Source organism: Notolepis coatsorum, assembly GCF_963971535.1.
Source record: "Notolepis coatsorum genome assembly, chromosome: 3".
Taxonomy (NCBI): domain Eukaryota; kingdom Metazoa; phylum Chordata; class Actinopteri; order Aulopiformes; family Paralepididae; genus Notolepis; species Notolepis coatsorum.
Window position 1 is genome coordinate 148832856 of NC_140167.1, and position 18624 is coordinate 148851479.

At 46.1% G+C, this 18624-nt stretch overlaps 1 protein-coding gene across 1 annotated transcript in view; it reads left to right on the top strand.

The window, feature by feature from the left end:
• Positions 1-15101, top strand: part of cps1 (carbamoyl-phosphate synthase 1, mitochondrial) — a 255494-nt gene extending 240393 nt beyond the window's left edge. The window contains exons 37-38 of the mRNA XM_084309709.1: positions 9636-9765; positions 11100-15101. Coding sequence (XP_084165835.1) covers positions 9636-9765; positions 11100-11219 — 250 coding nt within the window. The 3' untranslated portion in view covers positions 11220-15101. The remainder of the gene's footprint in view (positions 1-9635; positions 9766-11099) is intronic.
• Positions 15102-18624: the final 3523 nt, after the last annotated feature.

The following is an 18624-nucleotide window of genomic DNA, read 5'->3' on the forward strand; positions in this document are numbered from 1 at the left end:
GGCGCAAGAATACAGAACCCCGCTTGCAGTTCCTTTTCAGTTCGTCTTCAGTTCAGTCTGATTCAGTTACCCAAGCAACGTCTCACCCACCACGCAACGTGGGCAGAGCAGGGCTTGCATCGCCCCAAGATAGTCTCGTGTTATCCTAAATACGTCTGTTTGTCGTATCGTTATCTATTTATTAGTAAACCTTCATTACGAGTCAAAGACCACGTGGAGTGAGTAATTGTGCGTCGACATAGAGCACTTATTGCCCGTGCTAATAGTATAGTAACGTCAAGTTTAACCGTGCATTACCGCACCGGAGGATCTACACCGGAGCAGCAGCACCACGGGGGATTTACACCCCGCCCGCAGTGCCACTTCTCCGGCAAGGATTATTATTCTTCATCCTTCACCACGCTGCTGGAAGCAGAGAACCGACTACACCCACTGCTGTGGGATCCACGTGCCCGTGGGGACAACATTCAAGCCAGTCTCTGTCGAACCAGAGGCTCCACGGCTTCTACCTTCACCTGCAAGGAGCGCATCCTGGGACCAGGTTGCTTCTCCCCGCTGCTCCAGGGGTGACATCGCCTCTGTGAACCATTGACTTGCCTAGAGCTTTGCCTCCCTCTGCTGGCTTACAACCGGTAGTACCCCCTATCCCAGAATAACCATAGAGATAATCCTTAATATTCACCATTTGATTTGCCTGCACATTCTATTTGCCTTATAAGCGCAATCTAAGCAAAGTATATTATGTAACAATATTCCCTTTGATGTAATAAATATTCTAACCGAGTATCTTGTGTGGAAAACCGTGTTATTGTTGGAGTGTTCTAATCTAATAATACTTATGTACAGTATTGGCCAGAAGTACATAGACGGTAGTGATTAATGATATCAGTACTTGATTAATACAGTCAGGGAATTGTACCCCTCAGTTACAATTGGTCCTTCGATAGCCGAGATAATAATTAGCGTAATATTAATATAATATTAATATTGGCATGGCCGATGACGAACACTCCACAAACGGTTCTCCTAAGCTAGATCGCCCGCAGCGCAGACGACAGCCACCTCCCTACCTAGAGGCATACTCTGTCAGTCCAATACCTAGCTTTAAAGGGAAGTTAAACGCGGAAAAAGTAGAAAGTAAAATTATGTCTGACCCTAACAACCAGGTTACCCCGACCACAGAGGCCCTAGTGGGTGCTAATGTAACTGACCAAGCTCACGGTGGGGACCAGGAGGGAACTGACACGACTTTACCCCCAGACAATACCGAAGAAATAGCCCCCGATCACCCCCGGGAGGAAGACAACCCTAGAGAGACGCGCACCCAGGAGACGGATCTCCTCGGTACGCAACCGGAGAATGGATCTCCAACAAGTACTGCCGGGAGCCGATCGCCCCGAACGGCGTCTTCCCCCAGCGAGGCGGACAAGATGCTGGCGCAAGCACTCATCGCCACCCTGGCAGCCTCCACCGAACGCGATCGACTTCAAGCGCAACAGACGTGCGAGCGCGAACATTATGCAGGCGAGCGAGAGCGCTTCCAGGCGCAACAAAGGAGCGAAGACAACCGAATAAGACTGGAGACCAGACGCCTCCAGACAGAAGAGAACATCGAGAGAAGCCGCGCCGACGCCGCCCATGCCAGCGCCAATGCCCAGCGCGACGTCGAGAGAAGCCGCGCCGACGCCGCAAATGCACAGCTCCACGCCGCCCATGTCAGCGCAAATGCCCAGCGCGACGTCGCCAACGCACAGCGCGAAGCAGCGCGCGACGCAGCCCATGCCCGGCGCGAGGAAGAGCGCGACCGGCTGCAGGCGGAGCTGATGGACAAACTGGTTGCCATGGCGACACCCCCTCACTCCGCACGGAGCTCTCAGAGGTCGTCAAGACATGGGTCTAGGACACATTCCCCTACCCGACGAAGCGACCCGGGACCCCGCCTACAGGAGGATCCTGTCCACGTCTCCGAACCCCCTCCCCAGCCGGTCCATACGAGACCTAGCAACCGGGGTACAGAACCGAACCACGCCGAGAGACTGAACAGAAGACTCCAGGTCCTAGCAGAGGAAGAGGAGGAGGAAGAGGACCAGTGTCAAGCCGACCAGCAGCAACGTGCTCTGGCCCAGGAGGCCCAGTACAGCCCCGACCAGCAGCCACGTACTCAGGACCAGGAGGTCCAGTACAGCCCAGAAGTCAGCCCCGAGGCCCTGCGCTACAAACCCCCGACTCAACTCACGGGTGAGTTTGACGCACCGCCAGCCCCGAGGAACAGCACCTGGGTACCCGACCTTCGGTACCCACCAAGTACCAGCCCAAGACGACACGCAAGAGGAGACTCGCCTAGGAGGCCTCTCCCCCAACGCTCACCGATGTGCCAGTCATCCATGACATCATACATCGCCACACCGTCGATTCCCGACTTCGCCTATGAGACTCGAGCACAGTACACGGAGCTCCGGATGTGCCTAGAGACAATGATGGTGGATGTCGCTGATGAACGCCACAAGTATGCAATATTACTGAAGCACCTGAAAGTACCGCGAGCGCACAATATAGCGCTGGCCTATGCCTCCTCTTCGACACCATACACAGCGGCCCTGGCAGCGCTGGACCAGAGATATGGACGTATATGGGATTACGTAATCGAAGAGATAAGGCATATTGACCGCTTACCCCCAGCCACAGACAATCGCTCACTAGACGACCTGTCAATCAAAGTGCAGTCCCTGGTGGGGATGCTGGGAGCGCAACGGGAGAAGGGCAGGCATGAGCTATACGCCAACTCTAACGTTGAGAGGATTTTGGAGAAGCTGCCACCCGCAAGACAGGAGCGCTTTCGGCGGCAGAGGGACTACCGCGACCCCGACGGCCCCGAGCCATCCCTCCTTGATCTAGCCGACTTCCTGGCGAGAGAAGTCAGCAGCTTACGACTAGATACATTTGGGCGGAGCACGCTAAGCTCCAGAGAGGGACCCAGGAGAATAAATGATGGAAGAAGATCGGTGACTGTCATGCACCAATCAGAGTCAGTACCGCAGCACTCCAACCACAACACCCCCTCGACGAAAGAGGACCAGTGGAAGATCGAGTGCCAGTACTGTGAGGGAGAACATCGGCTCCATCAGTGCGAAGACTTCAAGAAGCTGACCACGGATGATGTGAGCCAGTGGGTCAAGGACCACCGCCGCTGCTTCCGCTGCGCACGCAGCCACCTAGCAGCTGAGTGCCGCCTGAAGAAAAAGTGCAGCAGGTGCGGTGGCACCCACCTGGAGGTCCTGCACGACATCAACAAGCGTCAGCCAGGACCACAGAGTGGGCCCGTCGCGGTACTGTACCATGCCGAGGCGGTGGCACCAGAACCAAAGTTCCACCAGACCGCTCCCTTCTGTCCCAACTGCTACGGCAGGCACTGGGAGTCAAGGTGCGACTCGTGCCATATAGAGTCTACGTCACCACCCGAGACAGGAGTGCTCCACATTGACCAGCACACCGAGACCCCCCGAGTGCTCCTCAAAGTGGTCAGAGTGCTCCTGAGCCACGGGGACAAAGTCATGGACACTTACGCCGTCCTTGATGACGGGTCAGAGAAGACCCTTCTGCTCGCGTCCGCTGCGGCCCAGCTGGGACTGCGGGGGAGCGAGAACCAAATGACGATTCGGACAATAAGAAGAGATTTAAAGACGATAAAGGGCGAGAATGTCTCCTTCACTATCGCAGCAAGCGGGCAGCCAGAGCGACGGTATAGGATTACAAATGCTTTCACCAGCCAAGAAATAGGACTCTCGCAGTACACCTACCCTGTCACCAAGTTGATGGATAAATATGTGCACCTGCGCCAATTACCTATCCCGCTCATAGCCGGCGCTACCCCGACCCTGCTGATAGGCTCCGACCATGCAGACCTCATCGTCCCGATAGACCGGGTCCATACCGGAACCCGAGGCTGTCCTGCAGCAGTCGAGACCCGCCTAGGATGGACATTGCAAGGCCCCCTCGCTAAATCTCTCAACCGAACCGCAGCCACTAGCTGCTTCCACAGAGCAACAGAAGAAGACACCGGCCTCTCCCCCATACAGCAGAGGCTATTGACATTAAGCGAGAGGCCCGTGAGAGAACCGTGGGTACCAGAGGGAGTTCGGAACTCCACCCCCCTCAGCTGCGCTTCAGACGTAGCTGACCTCGAACCCAGCACCCCAAGCGACTCCTTGACGGGGCGGCCGGGACCGGCCCCTCCTCACACGGGGTACAGAGCGAACAAGAGAAACAGACGGAGGAGGAGAAAGCACAGCCAAGCCCAGATCAAAGCAGTCTCAGGCCCGCTTCCTCCTAAGCCCCCCTTCATCCCGTCCAGCCGTCATGACCATAGACCAGTCACCACCCCGAGCTGCGTGGCCGGCCGGCCGCGTAAGCAAAGTGACCACTGGTGCCGACGGAAAGGTCAGAGTGGCAGAAGTGCTCGGCCAAGGGCGGATCTACAACCGACCCGTGGCGAGGCTGATAGACTCGCCAAGGCTCCCCGACTTGCCTAATGACGACCATGACCCCTGACTTTGTGAACTGCCCGACCCCTCACAGACATTGAGTAGTGGACAGTGCGGTTAATCTGTCTCTGCTTAGCTAATTAGGTGGGACTAATTAGGGCGCGGCTGTTACAAAGGGTCAGATTAAACCGAATATATATATTTATTGCCTGAGGTCCCATGTATAATATTTGTATATCGTTTGATATCCCTTGTGTATTCTTTGTACATATACACGGAATGTCCCTTTAACCTAGTAGCCTACAGACCATAATATTCGTTCCCCTATTGGAAGCGATCCCCTGGCGCCAGGTACCGAGTAAAGCCTTACCCCCTCGAGCTGACTTGAAAGCTACCGCCAGGACTTGCCCAAACATGCCCGCTTTCGCCCACGGCTACGAGACCGAGAGGCGACAGAAATGAGATAGGCACTATTTGTCCGCCGTGGATATAAATATGGCGCAAGAATACAGAACCCCGCTTGCAGTTCCTTTTCAGTTCGTCTTCAGTTCAGTCTGATTCAGTTACCCAAGCAACATCTCACCCACCACGCAACGTGGGCAGAGCAGGGCTTGCATCGCCCCAAGATAGTCTCGTGTTATCCTAAATACGTCTGTTTGTCGTATCGTTATCTATTTATTAGTAAACCTTCATTACGAGTCAAAGACCACGTGGAGTGAGTAATTGTGCGTCGACATAGAGCACTTATTGCCCGTGCTAATAGTATAGTAACGTCAAGTTTAACCGTGCATTACCGCACCGGAGGATCTACACCGGAGCAGCAGCACCACGGGGGATTTACACCCCGCCCGCAGTGCCACTTCTCCGGCAAGGATTATTATTCTTCATCCTTCACCACGCTGCTGGAAGCAGAGAACCGACTACACCCACTGCTGTGGGATCCACGTGCCCGTGGGGACAACATTCAAGCCAGTCTCTGTCGAACCAGAGGCTCCACGGCTTCTACCTTCACCTGCAAGGAGCGCATCCTGGGACCAGGTTGCTTCTCCCCGCTGCTCCAGGGGTGACATCGCCTCTGTGAACCATTGACTTGCCTAGAGCTTTGCCTCCCTCTGCTGGCTTACAACCGGTAGTACCCCCTATCCCAGAATAACCATAGAGATAATCCTTAATATTCACCATTTGATTTGCCTGCACATTCTATTTGCCTTATAAGCGCAATCTAAGCAAAGTATATTATGTAACAATATTCCCTTTGATGTAATAAATATTCTAACCGAGTATCTTGTGTGGAAAACCGTGTTATTGTTGGAGTGTTCTAATCTAATAATACTTATGTACAGTATTGGCCAGAAGTACATAGACGGTAGTGATTAATGATATCAGTACTTGATTAATACAGTCAGGGAATTGTACCCCTCAGTTACAACATAAATGATTTAACGTCGGCCACGGACTTATAAACCCCCCCCCCACTCCGGGCACCAGCAGATGATAAGTCATAACGTCTAGGACCACGTACAGTTGCCATTTTTAATCTGGCGTCAATCGGTATCAAACTACATTTGATGATCTAATATATGTATTTATGGCTATAACTCACGTTCTATGGAATGCTGCAGAAAACGATAAAAACATATTTATACTTTAGACCGTATTTTAGTATGAATGTGTGAATGAAAAAGTAGAACGTTGCTACATCCTAAACGATAGATACTTGATGTTGAATGGGCCATAGTAATGTCAATTTAGCAATACAATTAAAAAAGTTATAGCCCTGCAAAGAAGGGGAACATCTCCATAGACTTACAGTACTGGCAGAGAAGGGATTAAGATGAGAATAATCTCCGGCAGATAAAGGGTTAATATAATTAGTTTTTTTAATAAATCTTTAAAAAAAAAAATTTTAATTTATATATTATATTTATGATAATTATTATAATTATAATTATTAAATAGAATAATTTTCTATAGGCTTGCCGTGGTAGTCAGTGATACTGGTGTCACTCTGTGTTCAGGCATCCAGAGTAAATGAATTGCCTAGTGCCCCTTTAACAACTTATAGGCTTGGTAAGTTTCACTTTCACTTCTAGAGAGGATTTAACTGCACGAGACTGCATACTAGAGAACAGATGACATGTTACACAACAATGGCAGAGGATTATTTGGATTTAAACACAATAGCAGTTCAACAGGAGTCGAGAGGAGCTCAGATGATCAGTCCGAAAAAGTATGTTTATTTTTTTTATTTGATCAGCGTGATTCCGGCGGGGGAGAATGTTGTTGTTGTTTGTTGGCGACGCATGTGTGTGTGTGTGTGTGTGTGTTGGCGATGCGTGGCGTGTGTGTTGGCGACGCGCGGCGTGTGTGTGTTGGCGATGCGCGGCGTGTGTGTGTGTTGGCGACGCGCCGCGCGCACGTGTGTGTTGGCGATGCGCATGTGTGTGTGTGTGTGTAGGCGACGTGCGCCGTATTCTCCGTATGGCTGAGCATACCGCACCGTGACGGCCGTACCGTAAATTCGCGGGACGAATACACGTACCGTTACACCCCTACTGGAAACACATATTCTCTGCTGTTCTGATGGTGGGCGATGACTGCAGTAGGCTCGGATTACATGCCTGACAAGTAAAATGTGGAAGCAGGACTTTTTTTCCTCCATGCGTTTCATTCAATCCAATCCAATGGGGTGCAGTACCATCCGGAGAGACGATAGGGGGCGGTATTTTCCCTGTTCGAGCTCAGACAGATCCCCACTGGTAACGTGAGGCTAGATTGATGAAAAATTTATGGAAATCGATAATAAAAAAAATAACGATTAAAAACGAGATCTCTCGTCGGCTGGCACTCAACAGTTGGCATGAACTAACGAGAAATCTCGTCGTTGGCACTGAAAGTGTTAATGAATGGGGATACATGCTGGTGTTTGCAGTGCTAAAACTATATTAAATATTATAGCTATGGATCTAATAATATAGTCGATTGTCATTGAGTTTCTTCCGGTCAAGATGCAAAAAAACAGATAATTCTTTCATCCATACATTCCTGTTTTATACTGTGGTGAATATGAGTATAGTTTTAGAGTAATTCTGTGTAATCTCAGGAAACGCCGCTAAGCAGCGTTTAGTGCATGTTACTAGAAACCGTGCCATTCCTCGCTTGGATCAACAATCAATCTGAAATCAACGCTATATTATCGGTATTATGTTTCATCATGCATGCATGAAAGGGTGGAGGGGGGGGTTCTATGCTTCGATCGTCACCAACGGCATACGTTGTGGAGTAACGTTACATAACACTACAGGTTCACAACGAAGGCATGCTCGGATCAACGCAAGATTGATACCATATAGCACTTACCTTGACTAGGATGCACTGCAAAAAGAATATTCCAATTATCTGATCGCCATTCCAAGTATTGATGTCGATCGTGTTGCCAACATAATCCACCAAAGTACATGAATCGGCGGTGCTTGATTATCTCCAATCCATGTGTTATAAACGTTACTACTGCCCGACTAGGAAAACCTGGGCCGGACTTTTTAGATCGACGTACAGGCGGAGCCAGAGAGATTCCAAGGATGTGCAATACCGGCCGCAAGGCGTTAGGCGGCGGTATTGGACGTTTGCGATCTCAGACCCATTCCCAATGATAATATCAGGCTTCCTCCATGGATTATGAATGGAAATAGCGAATAAAAGAAATAACGACCAAAACCCGACTTTTCTCGGGTTTGGCGCTCAAGCGATGGCGAGTTAACCCGACTTATCTCGAGTCTGGCGTCTAACTTAGTTAATTAATAGTTAGATAATTAATAACTAACATAAATAGCATGGTAATAATACGCAGGTTATTGATCAATGAATGTATTGATGAATAAATTTATATTACAAATGATACACCAGTAGAAGTCATGTTATTTCCTCATTGTGAACGTGCTGCGCGATTGTCTCTCGAAGATATCCTGCTGTGTGGGTTCTCTCATTCATAACAATGGAAACAATAACAGCAATAACAGCCTGTCAAGAATCGCCCGCCGTGTGCATTGGATTTAAGAGCTTAATTCCCTCTCCCTCATTTCAGGTTTATTTGTCCCCCTTCCTGATATCTGCCAACAGCGCTGGCAGGTGCAGACTGCTCGTGAGCAAACTGTGCTGGAGCAAATCAGGAGCAAATTGCACACCTATGGGCGTGTTTGTGCTAGTATCTCATCCGCGCAATATCTTTTGTGAATTGTGCGCAAAGACGGAGCCGATACCATGCACAGTTAATGGTGCTATTAGCACCGCGCAATCCATTCTTTGTGAATTCGCCCCTTAGTCTTTCAACTAAGAAGTTCAAACTGTGTAATACTGAATATGTATTTTGTATCAAATGTTACAGCTAATACACCATATGTGGTTGTTGTTGATGATGACAGTAGAGAGGTCACCATTTTAGAAGTAGGATGTACTTTTGATTACAGTCTGGAAGAGGCATTTCTTACCAAGTTTTTAAGTACCAACAGCTCAAGGATACTATTACACAGCTTGGGTACAAGTGTTAATTGCAGGTCGCAGGAATGCCCAAGCCAAGCGCATGGACCTCATGTATATATAGTATATGTATCCATAGACTCAGACTAGATATATCATTTTGAGATTCCAAGATTTCTCTGTGTTCAAGGAATTTGGTCTAAAATGTCATATTAAAAAGTGTGTGTTTTCGTGTGCATGTGTGTACTGGGCCTCAATGTAACTGAAGACTTATCACCGTTAATCAGCAGCGAAGATTACACAGCTAATCCATCCATGAAGACTGTTTTCAACAAAGGTGAAGTCTGTCTCCTCTATGACGTCTCTAACCTATGACTGTTGACTTCGGCCATTCCCTGAATTAACCTCTTTCAGTCTCAAGTATTTTGGCCTGAAAACTGCTCTTGAATTTAAATTCATATTGCTTTAGCAACATGTTCATTGACACTATGGTGTGTGTGTGTGTGTGTGTGTGTGTGTGTGTGTGTGTGTGTGTGTGTGTGTGTGTGTGTGTGTGTGTGTGTGTGTGTGTGTGTGTGTGTGTGTTGTGTGTGTGTGTGTGTGTGTGTGTGCGCGCACGTGTGTGCATCTGTCTGCCTGCCTGCCTGTCTGTCTGCCTTACTGCCTGACTCCATACAGGCTGATCAACGAGGGCCATATTGACCTGGTGGTCAACCTGCCCAACAACAACACTCGCCTCATCAAGGACAACTTCCAAATCCGCAGGATGGCCGTGGACCATGGGGTGCCCCTCATCACCAACTACCAGGTGCAGAACTCACTCACATAGCTTCCCTGTATAACTGTGGTGGGGTTGGTGATGACCATCAGACCCAGAGTAACAGTCCAACATTAGCAGAGGAGTGTGTTTTGTTTTGATGGCCAATAAGACCCTTTTACTGTTTGTAGTCTCCGGGGACAGTCTGGATCAAACCAATGCGGCGTCTGTGCGTTCGGTTGCCTTCACCTTGTCAAACGCTCTCGTCCAGAATGTCCCTGGAGTCTCTCTCGCGTAAGAGACAGCATAGTACAATAATAGTCTAACCAGGTATAGACGGCATTTTAACACTGAAGATCCTGACCCAGCTCTGATGCACACAGTAGCAGAGAATGATAACTATGGAGCCGCCACTAAATCGTACGTGCCTAGTTCACGTTTTGAGTCGCGGGGTCAGAATTTCAACTCAAAAGATACAGATGCGGTTTGGATTCTGTAGCAGTTATGATATTGACAAAAAAAAAAGCCTTTTGAGATGTATGAATGATAACAAAACTGGAGTTTCAGAATTTATATATATATATATAAGCAATACTGACCAGGTGTATTGTATACCGGTGAACGTCAGAAATATAATATAATATGATAGAAAATACATTATTGGTTATCGGTATCAGCCAAACTATTCTGCATTGGTGCATCCATATATTGAGTGCATCCCCCATGATTTTCATAGATAAGGTTTAGTTAGTGGTCGATAGGATAGGCCTCTAAATATGGTGGGAAAATACATTGTTGCTCTACCAGTAGAATGCAGAAATGTCACTTGTCCCTGAATTGTTTACGTACTAACCAACATGTTTGTTTGATACAATAGATCGTCCATAGATGCCAAGTGGCTGGTATGATTAATAGATGTACCAGCCAGAGTTCAGAATGTTTCTCCTCCCTGCATTTAAAAATCCTGATGTTGCTGTTTGATGTGCAGTTTGTGATGACACATCAAACCAACATCAACCAGTTTGAAACCATATTCCAACATCTCGCCCCAGTCTGATAATGGCGATCTTTTAAAAAAAGATTTTGGAACGATTGAACGATTTATTTTTGGAACAATTGATTGATTACCGGTATTTAATTTTATTTATTATTTTGAATAATATTAAAATTATGGTTTGCAGCATTTAAAAAGAGAGTTAACATTCGGGGAGTTCCCAAAAAGCCCCCACACAATAAATGAATGTATTGAATGGTCATCCTTAAGGGGGAAAGTGATCCAATTTTAACTAAATTCAAGAGACATCACACGATTATCCCTCCTGCAACCTACTGTATTAGTAAACGTCTATCTGATTGTGTGGTAAAAGTATATGATTGTGTGGCAGGTGGTGAAGCTGTTTGCAGAGGCCTACCGCTACGCCGGGGAACTGGACACCAGCAGCCTCTTCCACTACCGGCAGAGAGAGAAGGCCCAGCGGGAGGCAGAGCAGCGAGAGGCCAGCTAACAGGGCCACCTCCCTGCGCCTCACTGCAACACTGCATACCTTTTCAATAAGCCACACCAACGCGTCATGGTGTAAGATGCTTCTCGTCAAAGAGCAGCGGTTGGATCGTCAAAAGACACCATGGTGTGTCAATGATTGAAACCTCTGCCCAGTTTCCCTCATTGACTCAGTCTTGAGAAGTCGTGATACTTTAATGTATTTTTTTTGTCTTAAAAGTGAGTTTTCTGAACAACAGATGTGAGTGGCCAAGGGCAGAAGTATTTTTTTTTTCGTCTCCTCAACAACCTGTTGGCTGTTTTTGTTTAGTGTGTCTGTGATGTTGGGAGACTTGGAGCTGTGTCAGTACTGACTGATACCAGGCATTCAGGTGCCACTTCCTTTCAACCCCAGTTGCATCCAGGCTGGATGTTGCCACATAAAGGGTCCCTGAGGCTGGGGGATGGTTTTTATCTTCTTCTTGTTAACACTCCACTGATGTATTGCTGCAAATAAACTTGTTTTGATTGATACATTTATTTATTAAGCTAATATAGTCTTAAAATCACATTTTCCAGGGGTGCGGCTGGGTAGCGCAGTGGACTAAGCACTCGCCTACCAACGCAGATACTCTGCGTTCCCCCAGTGAAACTCCTCACTGTCGGGTGAAAATAACGATGTATCGGAGGAGGCGTGTGGTAGTTCTACACCCTCCCCAGGCCGACAGTGAGGCAATGCAGCAATGGCAAACAAATTGGGATGGGTGAAAAATACAGAAAAAGCCCAAAAATAAATATAATACAAATATATATTATAATTCCAGAAACCTGTGAAAATAAATATAATAGGGTGAAAATATTTCACTTGTTCCCATCCAGCTGAACTTGGCAATATCTTGAAATTAGGAAGGTCACACCTTTTTTGCTTGTTTTTAAAATATCCTTGAAACAAGCTAATTTGAACTAATGTTGTCATGTTAACAGAATTTTGGTTTCGACAGCAATACCAAGTCATAAATAATTTTAATGAGATTAGATCACGATCTAGGACTAGGTTATGGCATATTATAGACTAATGTTTCACAAATAATACGAGTCCCAGTGCTGTCTTTATACAGTATGTATGAAACATGAAATGGACAATGGCACAAAAACTATTTACATAACATATGACTGTTCCAAAAACAAATGGTTTGTTACAAACAATTAAAGATTGTTAAATGATTTGGTAAAGTATTCCAATGAGAAGGAGCGCTAAAAAGAAATGCCCTTTTGACTATTTCTGAGGAAGCATTTTGAACAGAAAAGAAGATGATAAAAATGAAAGATATATGCATGAGTGCATTGATTTATTTATGGACATAACGGGGAGTTAGCTGGTGAACTATCACCTTTCAGTCTTTGAAATCCTTAAGAAGGTGTATGGCATGTTATGCCAGGTTGGGTGTGTTGCCTCCCTTCGTTTAATACACTTTATAGCGGCATCTGCACACTGGTGCTGCTCTCTTGGGGCTTGCCTTTTTTAGTCCGTTTTAGAGCCGAAATATCACCGTATTTGTGTCTTCGTTAACCAGTTGGTGCTGGTCTCTGAAGAAGACGAGTACCTAAACAAAATGAGAACGTGGTCCCTGTCTTACCGATGCACTCACCTCACTCACCTCACTCACCTCACTCCACGCTTACTGTTTCCCACAACAGCACACACTGATAGAGACATTTACCAACACACTCTCTCTCTATCTCTCTCTCTCTCTCTTACACAGGTACAATCGCATAATACACATAGCCTTCACTCTTACACATACTACCCCCCCCCCCCCTCTCTCTACACATCAACTTGTACACACATGCACACACACAGCTGTCCCATAAGTACGTCATTATACAGATATATCTGTACATCATATCTACTATCTATTATATAGGTCAGTGCTCCACTTGTTTTGTCTACTCACCTGTATAAACACTTTGTTAGCTCACCATTACTATTAGTATCATATTAGAGATTTAGGCTATGGCTCCATTGCTGTAGGTCTCTCCGTGTTGCAACATGTCATCCTGTCAGTAAACTCTATCCTCAATCAAAGACTCTGTTGTCTGCCTCCATGAATAATATCTGGTCAAATTATTCAACATCACACACCAATAGACAGCCTCCTGGTATGCCAGGTTCACACTACATTGCTGTACTGCTCATGCTACACAACATTGTTCCTTGTAATTATTTACAGTGCACACTACAGAATCCAGAGCAGACAAGGTTAACACATTACAACATCCTTCACTTGAAAGTTTGCGATCTCTCTCTCTTGCTGATCGGCGTTCTCAGGACTAGTTATACGTCGCTCACACTACAAGATCATTGCAGATTTAGTGCCAGTCATTTTGAACATGCTTGAAAAAGTCTGGGCGTCTCTGATCCGCTCTGATTTAACAAGGATTAGTGCGCGAGGCACCATTTTTGCTCTGACAAGGAACATCGGAGCTGAAACCATGTAGTGTGTGCCAAGCATGAGCCAGATCATCATTTGAATAATACATTTTTTAATAATTTTTTTTATGTTTGAATCTTACCTTTTCATAACTGTAGTGCTATGGTACTTTGCCAGTACTGGTATACTGTGCAATACTAATTTACCTACTGTATCTCTGAGCGCTTTGAGTCTAGAGAAAAGCGCTATATAAATGTAATGATCATCTCTACCCCTTTTCTTGATCCTCCAATCACAACTGTTACAAAGTTTGTCAGAGAAAAGCAACAGTTGTGATTGGAGGATCAGGAAACGAGGGCAGGGTTAGGTCAGTTGGAACAAATTAAATGATCTCACCTAGGGATGCTCGATATTGGCTTTTTTACCGATACCGATATTCCGATATTGTCCAACTCCAATTTCCGATACCGATACCGATACCGATATCAACCGATACCGATATACCCAAAAAATATATACCCAAAAAACGGAATAATTTCAGGTAACTAATAATTTCACTGGATGCATTCAAAAGGCTTTCTAAATGTAAGCATTATCTGTGCAAAATATGATCATTAAAAAAGTAAAAATGAACATTTTAAACCAACATGCATACTTTTGACAATAAATAAAATAAGAATTGGTTCTTACTTGCTTGCCTGGGTAAATAAAGGTTAAATAAATGTTAAAAAAAAAAAAAAAAATTGTTATTGTTTTTTTTTTTTTTTTATCGATACCGATATTTTCCGATATCACATTTTACTGCCGATATCGGCCGATAATATCGGTCGGCCGATAATATCGGACATCCCTAATCTCACCCCATTGGCATATTATTTTTGCAGTGATCGCAGCATACAGTGCCTATGAAGTTGTATTTAGTTTTGTCAATGACAAGTGCCTTAATTCTTAGGGCCTTTAATTGCGATATATCTTCAGGCCTCTGCTCTCTGAGCTCTTTTTAAATGAATGGTTTTAGTCACAGGCCAGTCTTTTCGCCTCATTCATGCATCTTGGTTACAGGCTAAATATGGTCTCATGGATCTAACTGAAATGTGTTTGTGTTGTGGATACGTGTATTACTTTATAAGAAAATGCTGGTTAGTTAGCTATAATTGAGCTAATCCTTATTTTTAACGATGCACAAAACTGCTATTTCCAAAGAGCTCCAGTCTTAAAACATATACTTTTAAAAAAGGTTTTAAATTAGTTAAAAAAAAATAAAAAATACATGTCTGTGTATGTATAATATGCTGCTCTCCATTTGAAGACATCTTGCACACTCATCCTGCATACAAACCAAATAAAAAACTATTCACAAGGGTTCTTGTGCATCTTCTTTCTTCTTGCATGCTGTAATGTATTTTTATTATCCCTGAATCTATTCTAAAATGAACCTTCTCCCAGGGGAAGCTGGTTCTCTAGGTGTGTGTGTGTGTGTGCAGAGTACAATGCATTAAAACGGGTGGTTTTCCTCCCACACCATCGGCGACTGCTTTAAGCAGCCTAGTCAGGCGCAAAACAACTGCATTGGAACGTGAGCTACTATATTATTGTTATGCTGCAACCACAAACAACAGTTTGGTCCAAGGAAATAATGCCAAGTTCTGGCAATGAAAGAGGCACTGAATATACAGTAACTTACATCTGAACTCTGTCCTTGTCACCTCTATATCTGAACTCTCTTGTCACCTCTACACCTGTGTTAAAGTTATGTGATGTATACGATTGCATGTAACTGTCTAACTGTTTCCACAAGAGGGCGCTATAGGCGGAGCTATTAATGCTGGCGCCAGTGTTTAAATATGACATGTATAATCATGTAAATGTATAGCAGAGACATTCTCCCATTATTACACTATGCAAAGCCTAGTCGGTTCCCTTAGATTCTCTCTCTCTGGCCCAGCCAGACCACTCATAGATCCTTATCAGTGACCATAAAAACTCACACACACACGCTGTAATATCCTCATCTTCCCCCAAGCTTCCCCCAAGACACAAAGACACATTTAGACAGCTCTGAAACATATAGCCTTAACTCAACTAATTTGACACGAAATGCCACAAGTGACTAAATTATGACTTGACTAGGATTATCCCGCGATTAGAAGACGGGGCCAGGTAGAGTTTAAGTACCAACGATAAGACACAGACACATATAAATCTCCCTCCGACCCTCTCCCTCCCTTTCAGACCAGAACCCCCCACTTTAACTCACACACACAAACACATCCCACACACACACACACAAACACATCCCACACACACACTCACACACATCCCACACACACACGCACACACACCAATTATATGATGTGCCATGGAGAGAGGAGATAAGGAAACGGAGGGAGAGGAGGACTTCACTTTTTCATTTTTGGGACACACTTTGGCCGGCCGGTCAGATCACTCTGTGTTCAAGAACTAGTACTTTGTTTATTTCACCTATTATACCTTTTTCACCTATTATACCTTATTCACTTTTATACCTTGTTCATTCATTTTTATATAATAAACTACCTCAAAAGTGTTTCATTCTTTACTTCTTTTTTAAATCTTATTACCGATCGGGTTTCAAAGTTTGCAAACTCGACACCAGGTAAGAGGTATAAAAGGAGATGTTAACTCCCCCTCTGTCTCTTCCTCTGTCACTCTCACAAGAGAAGGACTCTCATGTACTGTTGGGTGCAATGTGATAATAAACCACGCCGTTTAATGGCTAAGTGAGAAGACCTTGTCGTCATGACCAACTTATTGTCGCCCCATAAGTGACTGTCAACAGGTTATGGGCCCAGATCACGCAGGGGCGAAATAATAGGGAGTTTAGCTGAAGTATAGGCTAGGTTAGCACCGGGAGCACCGCGTGGCTAAAGGCTAGGCCAACAGGAGCTAAAGCTACGCCTACCGTCAAAAAGAGGATGGCGACTAAAGGAAAGAGCAAATGGCCCTCGTTCAACGGAAGAGCAGAGGACTATGAGCTCTGGGAAGAGCGCATGTTGTGCTGCATGCACGGCGTGGGACTGAAGACAACGATCTTGACGGCCCCCACGGGAGAAGTAACGGCGGCCGTGCGAGCCCTGGACAACAAGCATAATGCCGACGCATACTGTGAGTTAGCACCACTGCTAGACGACACAAGCTTGGGGCTGATATTCCGCGACACTAAGGACAAAGGCAGAGAAAGCCTGAAAGTGTTGAGAGAACATTATATCGGACAGGGAAGACCCAGAATCGTATCCCTCTACATACAGAAGAAGCCCTTAGAAGTCCAGCATTTACTGCTACTCTACCACTACTCCACCACTCCACTTTGTGACTCCTATTGTTCTGGATTTCACACCTCCACTGCCTGCCACAGGCTGGGGAGATTTTCATCTTACATTTTCATTCGTCCCAAATGTCCCAGCCCCATCCAATTTCTTTCAACACTAATATATGGTACAGTAGCCCAAGTCAGACTGCCCATATAAAAATTATCTTGGTGGTCTGAGGGCAGTAGCCCCCGACCCCCTCCCTGGGGAAGCACTTAAGTTAAGTACCCTCGCTTTGTTTACTGCAGACAATTTACTTAAGCACTTAAGTTAAGTGCCCTCGCTTTGTTTACTGCAGAAAATTAACACCTAGTGTTAGTTCTAAAGTGACATCGGAGTGACATAGGAGTGGCAGAAGGGACCTGATTCTGAAAAGATTCATCTGTAACACTAACAGCACTGAAGAAGGGGCACACTGAGACTGTCACCGAATACGTCATCAGAGCTGAGCAGATCATTACGGCGCTTAAGAGTGCAGGAGAAGCACCAAGCGATGGACTAATGATGGCGATGGTTATGAGAGGACTACCGGAGCTGTTCACACTACTGGTAACACACGGTTCAGCGGACATGTCGCTGGGAGAGTTCAAGGCCAAGTTGCGAAATTTTGAGGCCTCAGAAGATACCCACCCAGCCGCCGCGGAGGCGGGAGAGAGGGTGCTGAAGGCCCGGGCGACGCCGAGAGAGAGGACCAGGCCCACGACAGAGCTGGCGTGTTGGCGATGCGGAGAAAAAGGCCATCGGAAAGATAACTGCACAAAGACTGTTTGGTGTAGCTTCTGCAAATCCACGGGGCACACAGACAAAGTGTGCAGAAAGAAACGCGACCAGAGCGCACGGTACGCGCATGGTCAAGATGGCGGCTGTGGACAAGATGGCAATGACGGTGGACGTGAGACGAGTCGAGACGACGCCCGGAGAGTAGCGGGACAAGAGGACTTCATCTTCGGGGCGCAGACAGCGTACGTCACCCAGCCAACGCAGCTGCAGCAGGCCCAAAGGAAGGGACTGATCGTGGACACAGGTGCGTCGTCCCACGTCATCAACGACAGGAATTGATTCAAGAATTTTGACAACACCTTCGACCCGGAGAGACACAGCATGGAGCTGGTAGACGGGAAGCGCACCTACGGGTTGGCGCAAGGGAGAGGAGACGCACAGGTATGCACCGTGAGGGGCGCCGGTGTACAGTGCGTTAAAGAACGCTCTCTACATACCCTCGTTCCCACAAGAACTATTCTCTGTAAAATCTGCTACTGCGAACGGTGCCAAAGTGTTCTTCAATGAAGGTAAAAATGTTCTTGTAGAGCCTGACGGTACGCGATTTAACATAGAGGTGTACAAGAGAATGTATTATCTACAAACAGAGTGTAATGACAACGACAAGTGTAATAATATTGATATGTGTAATGTGACTGTCACGATATTCAGACATGGCATGAGATCATGGGTCATTGTAATTACTAGGATTTACTGAAACTGCAAGCAGTGACAGAAGGCATGCACATTTGTATTTGTATTTATTGGTTTAAAATACAGAGACAGTGCATATTAAGGAACATTTGACTGTAAATATGCCAGTTTAGCCAAGTTGGCAAATTTTCAACTGTAGTCTCTGGGGCAGGTGACATGAGCACAACAATAATTAAAA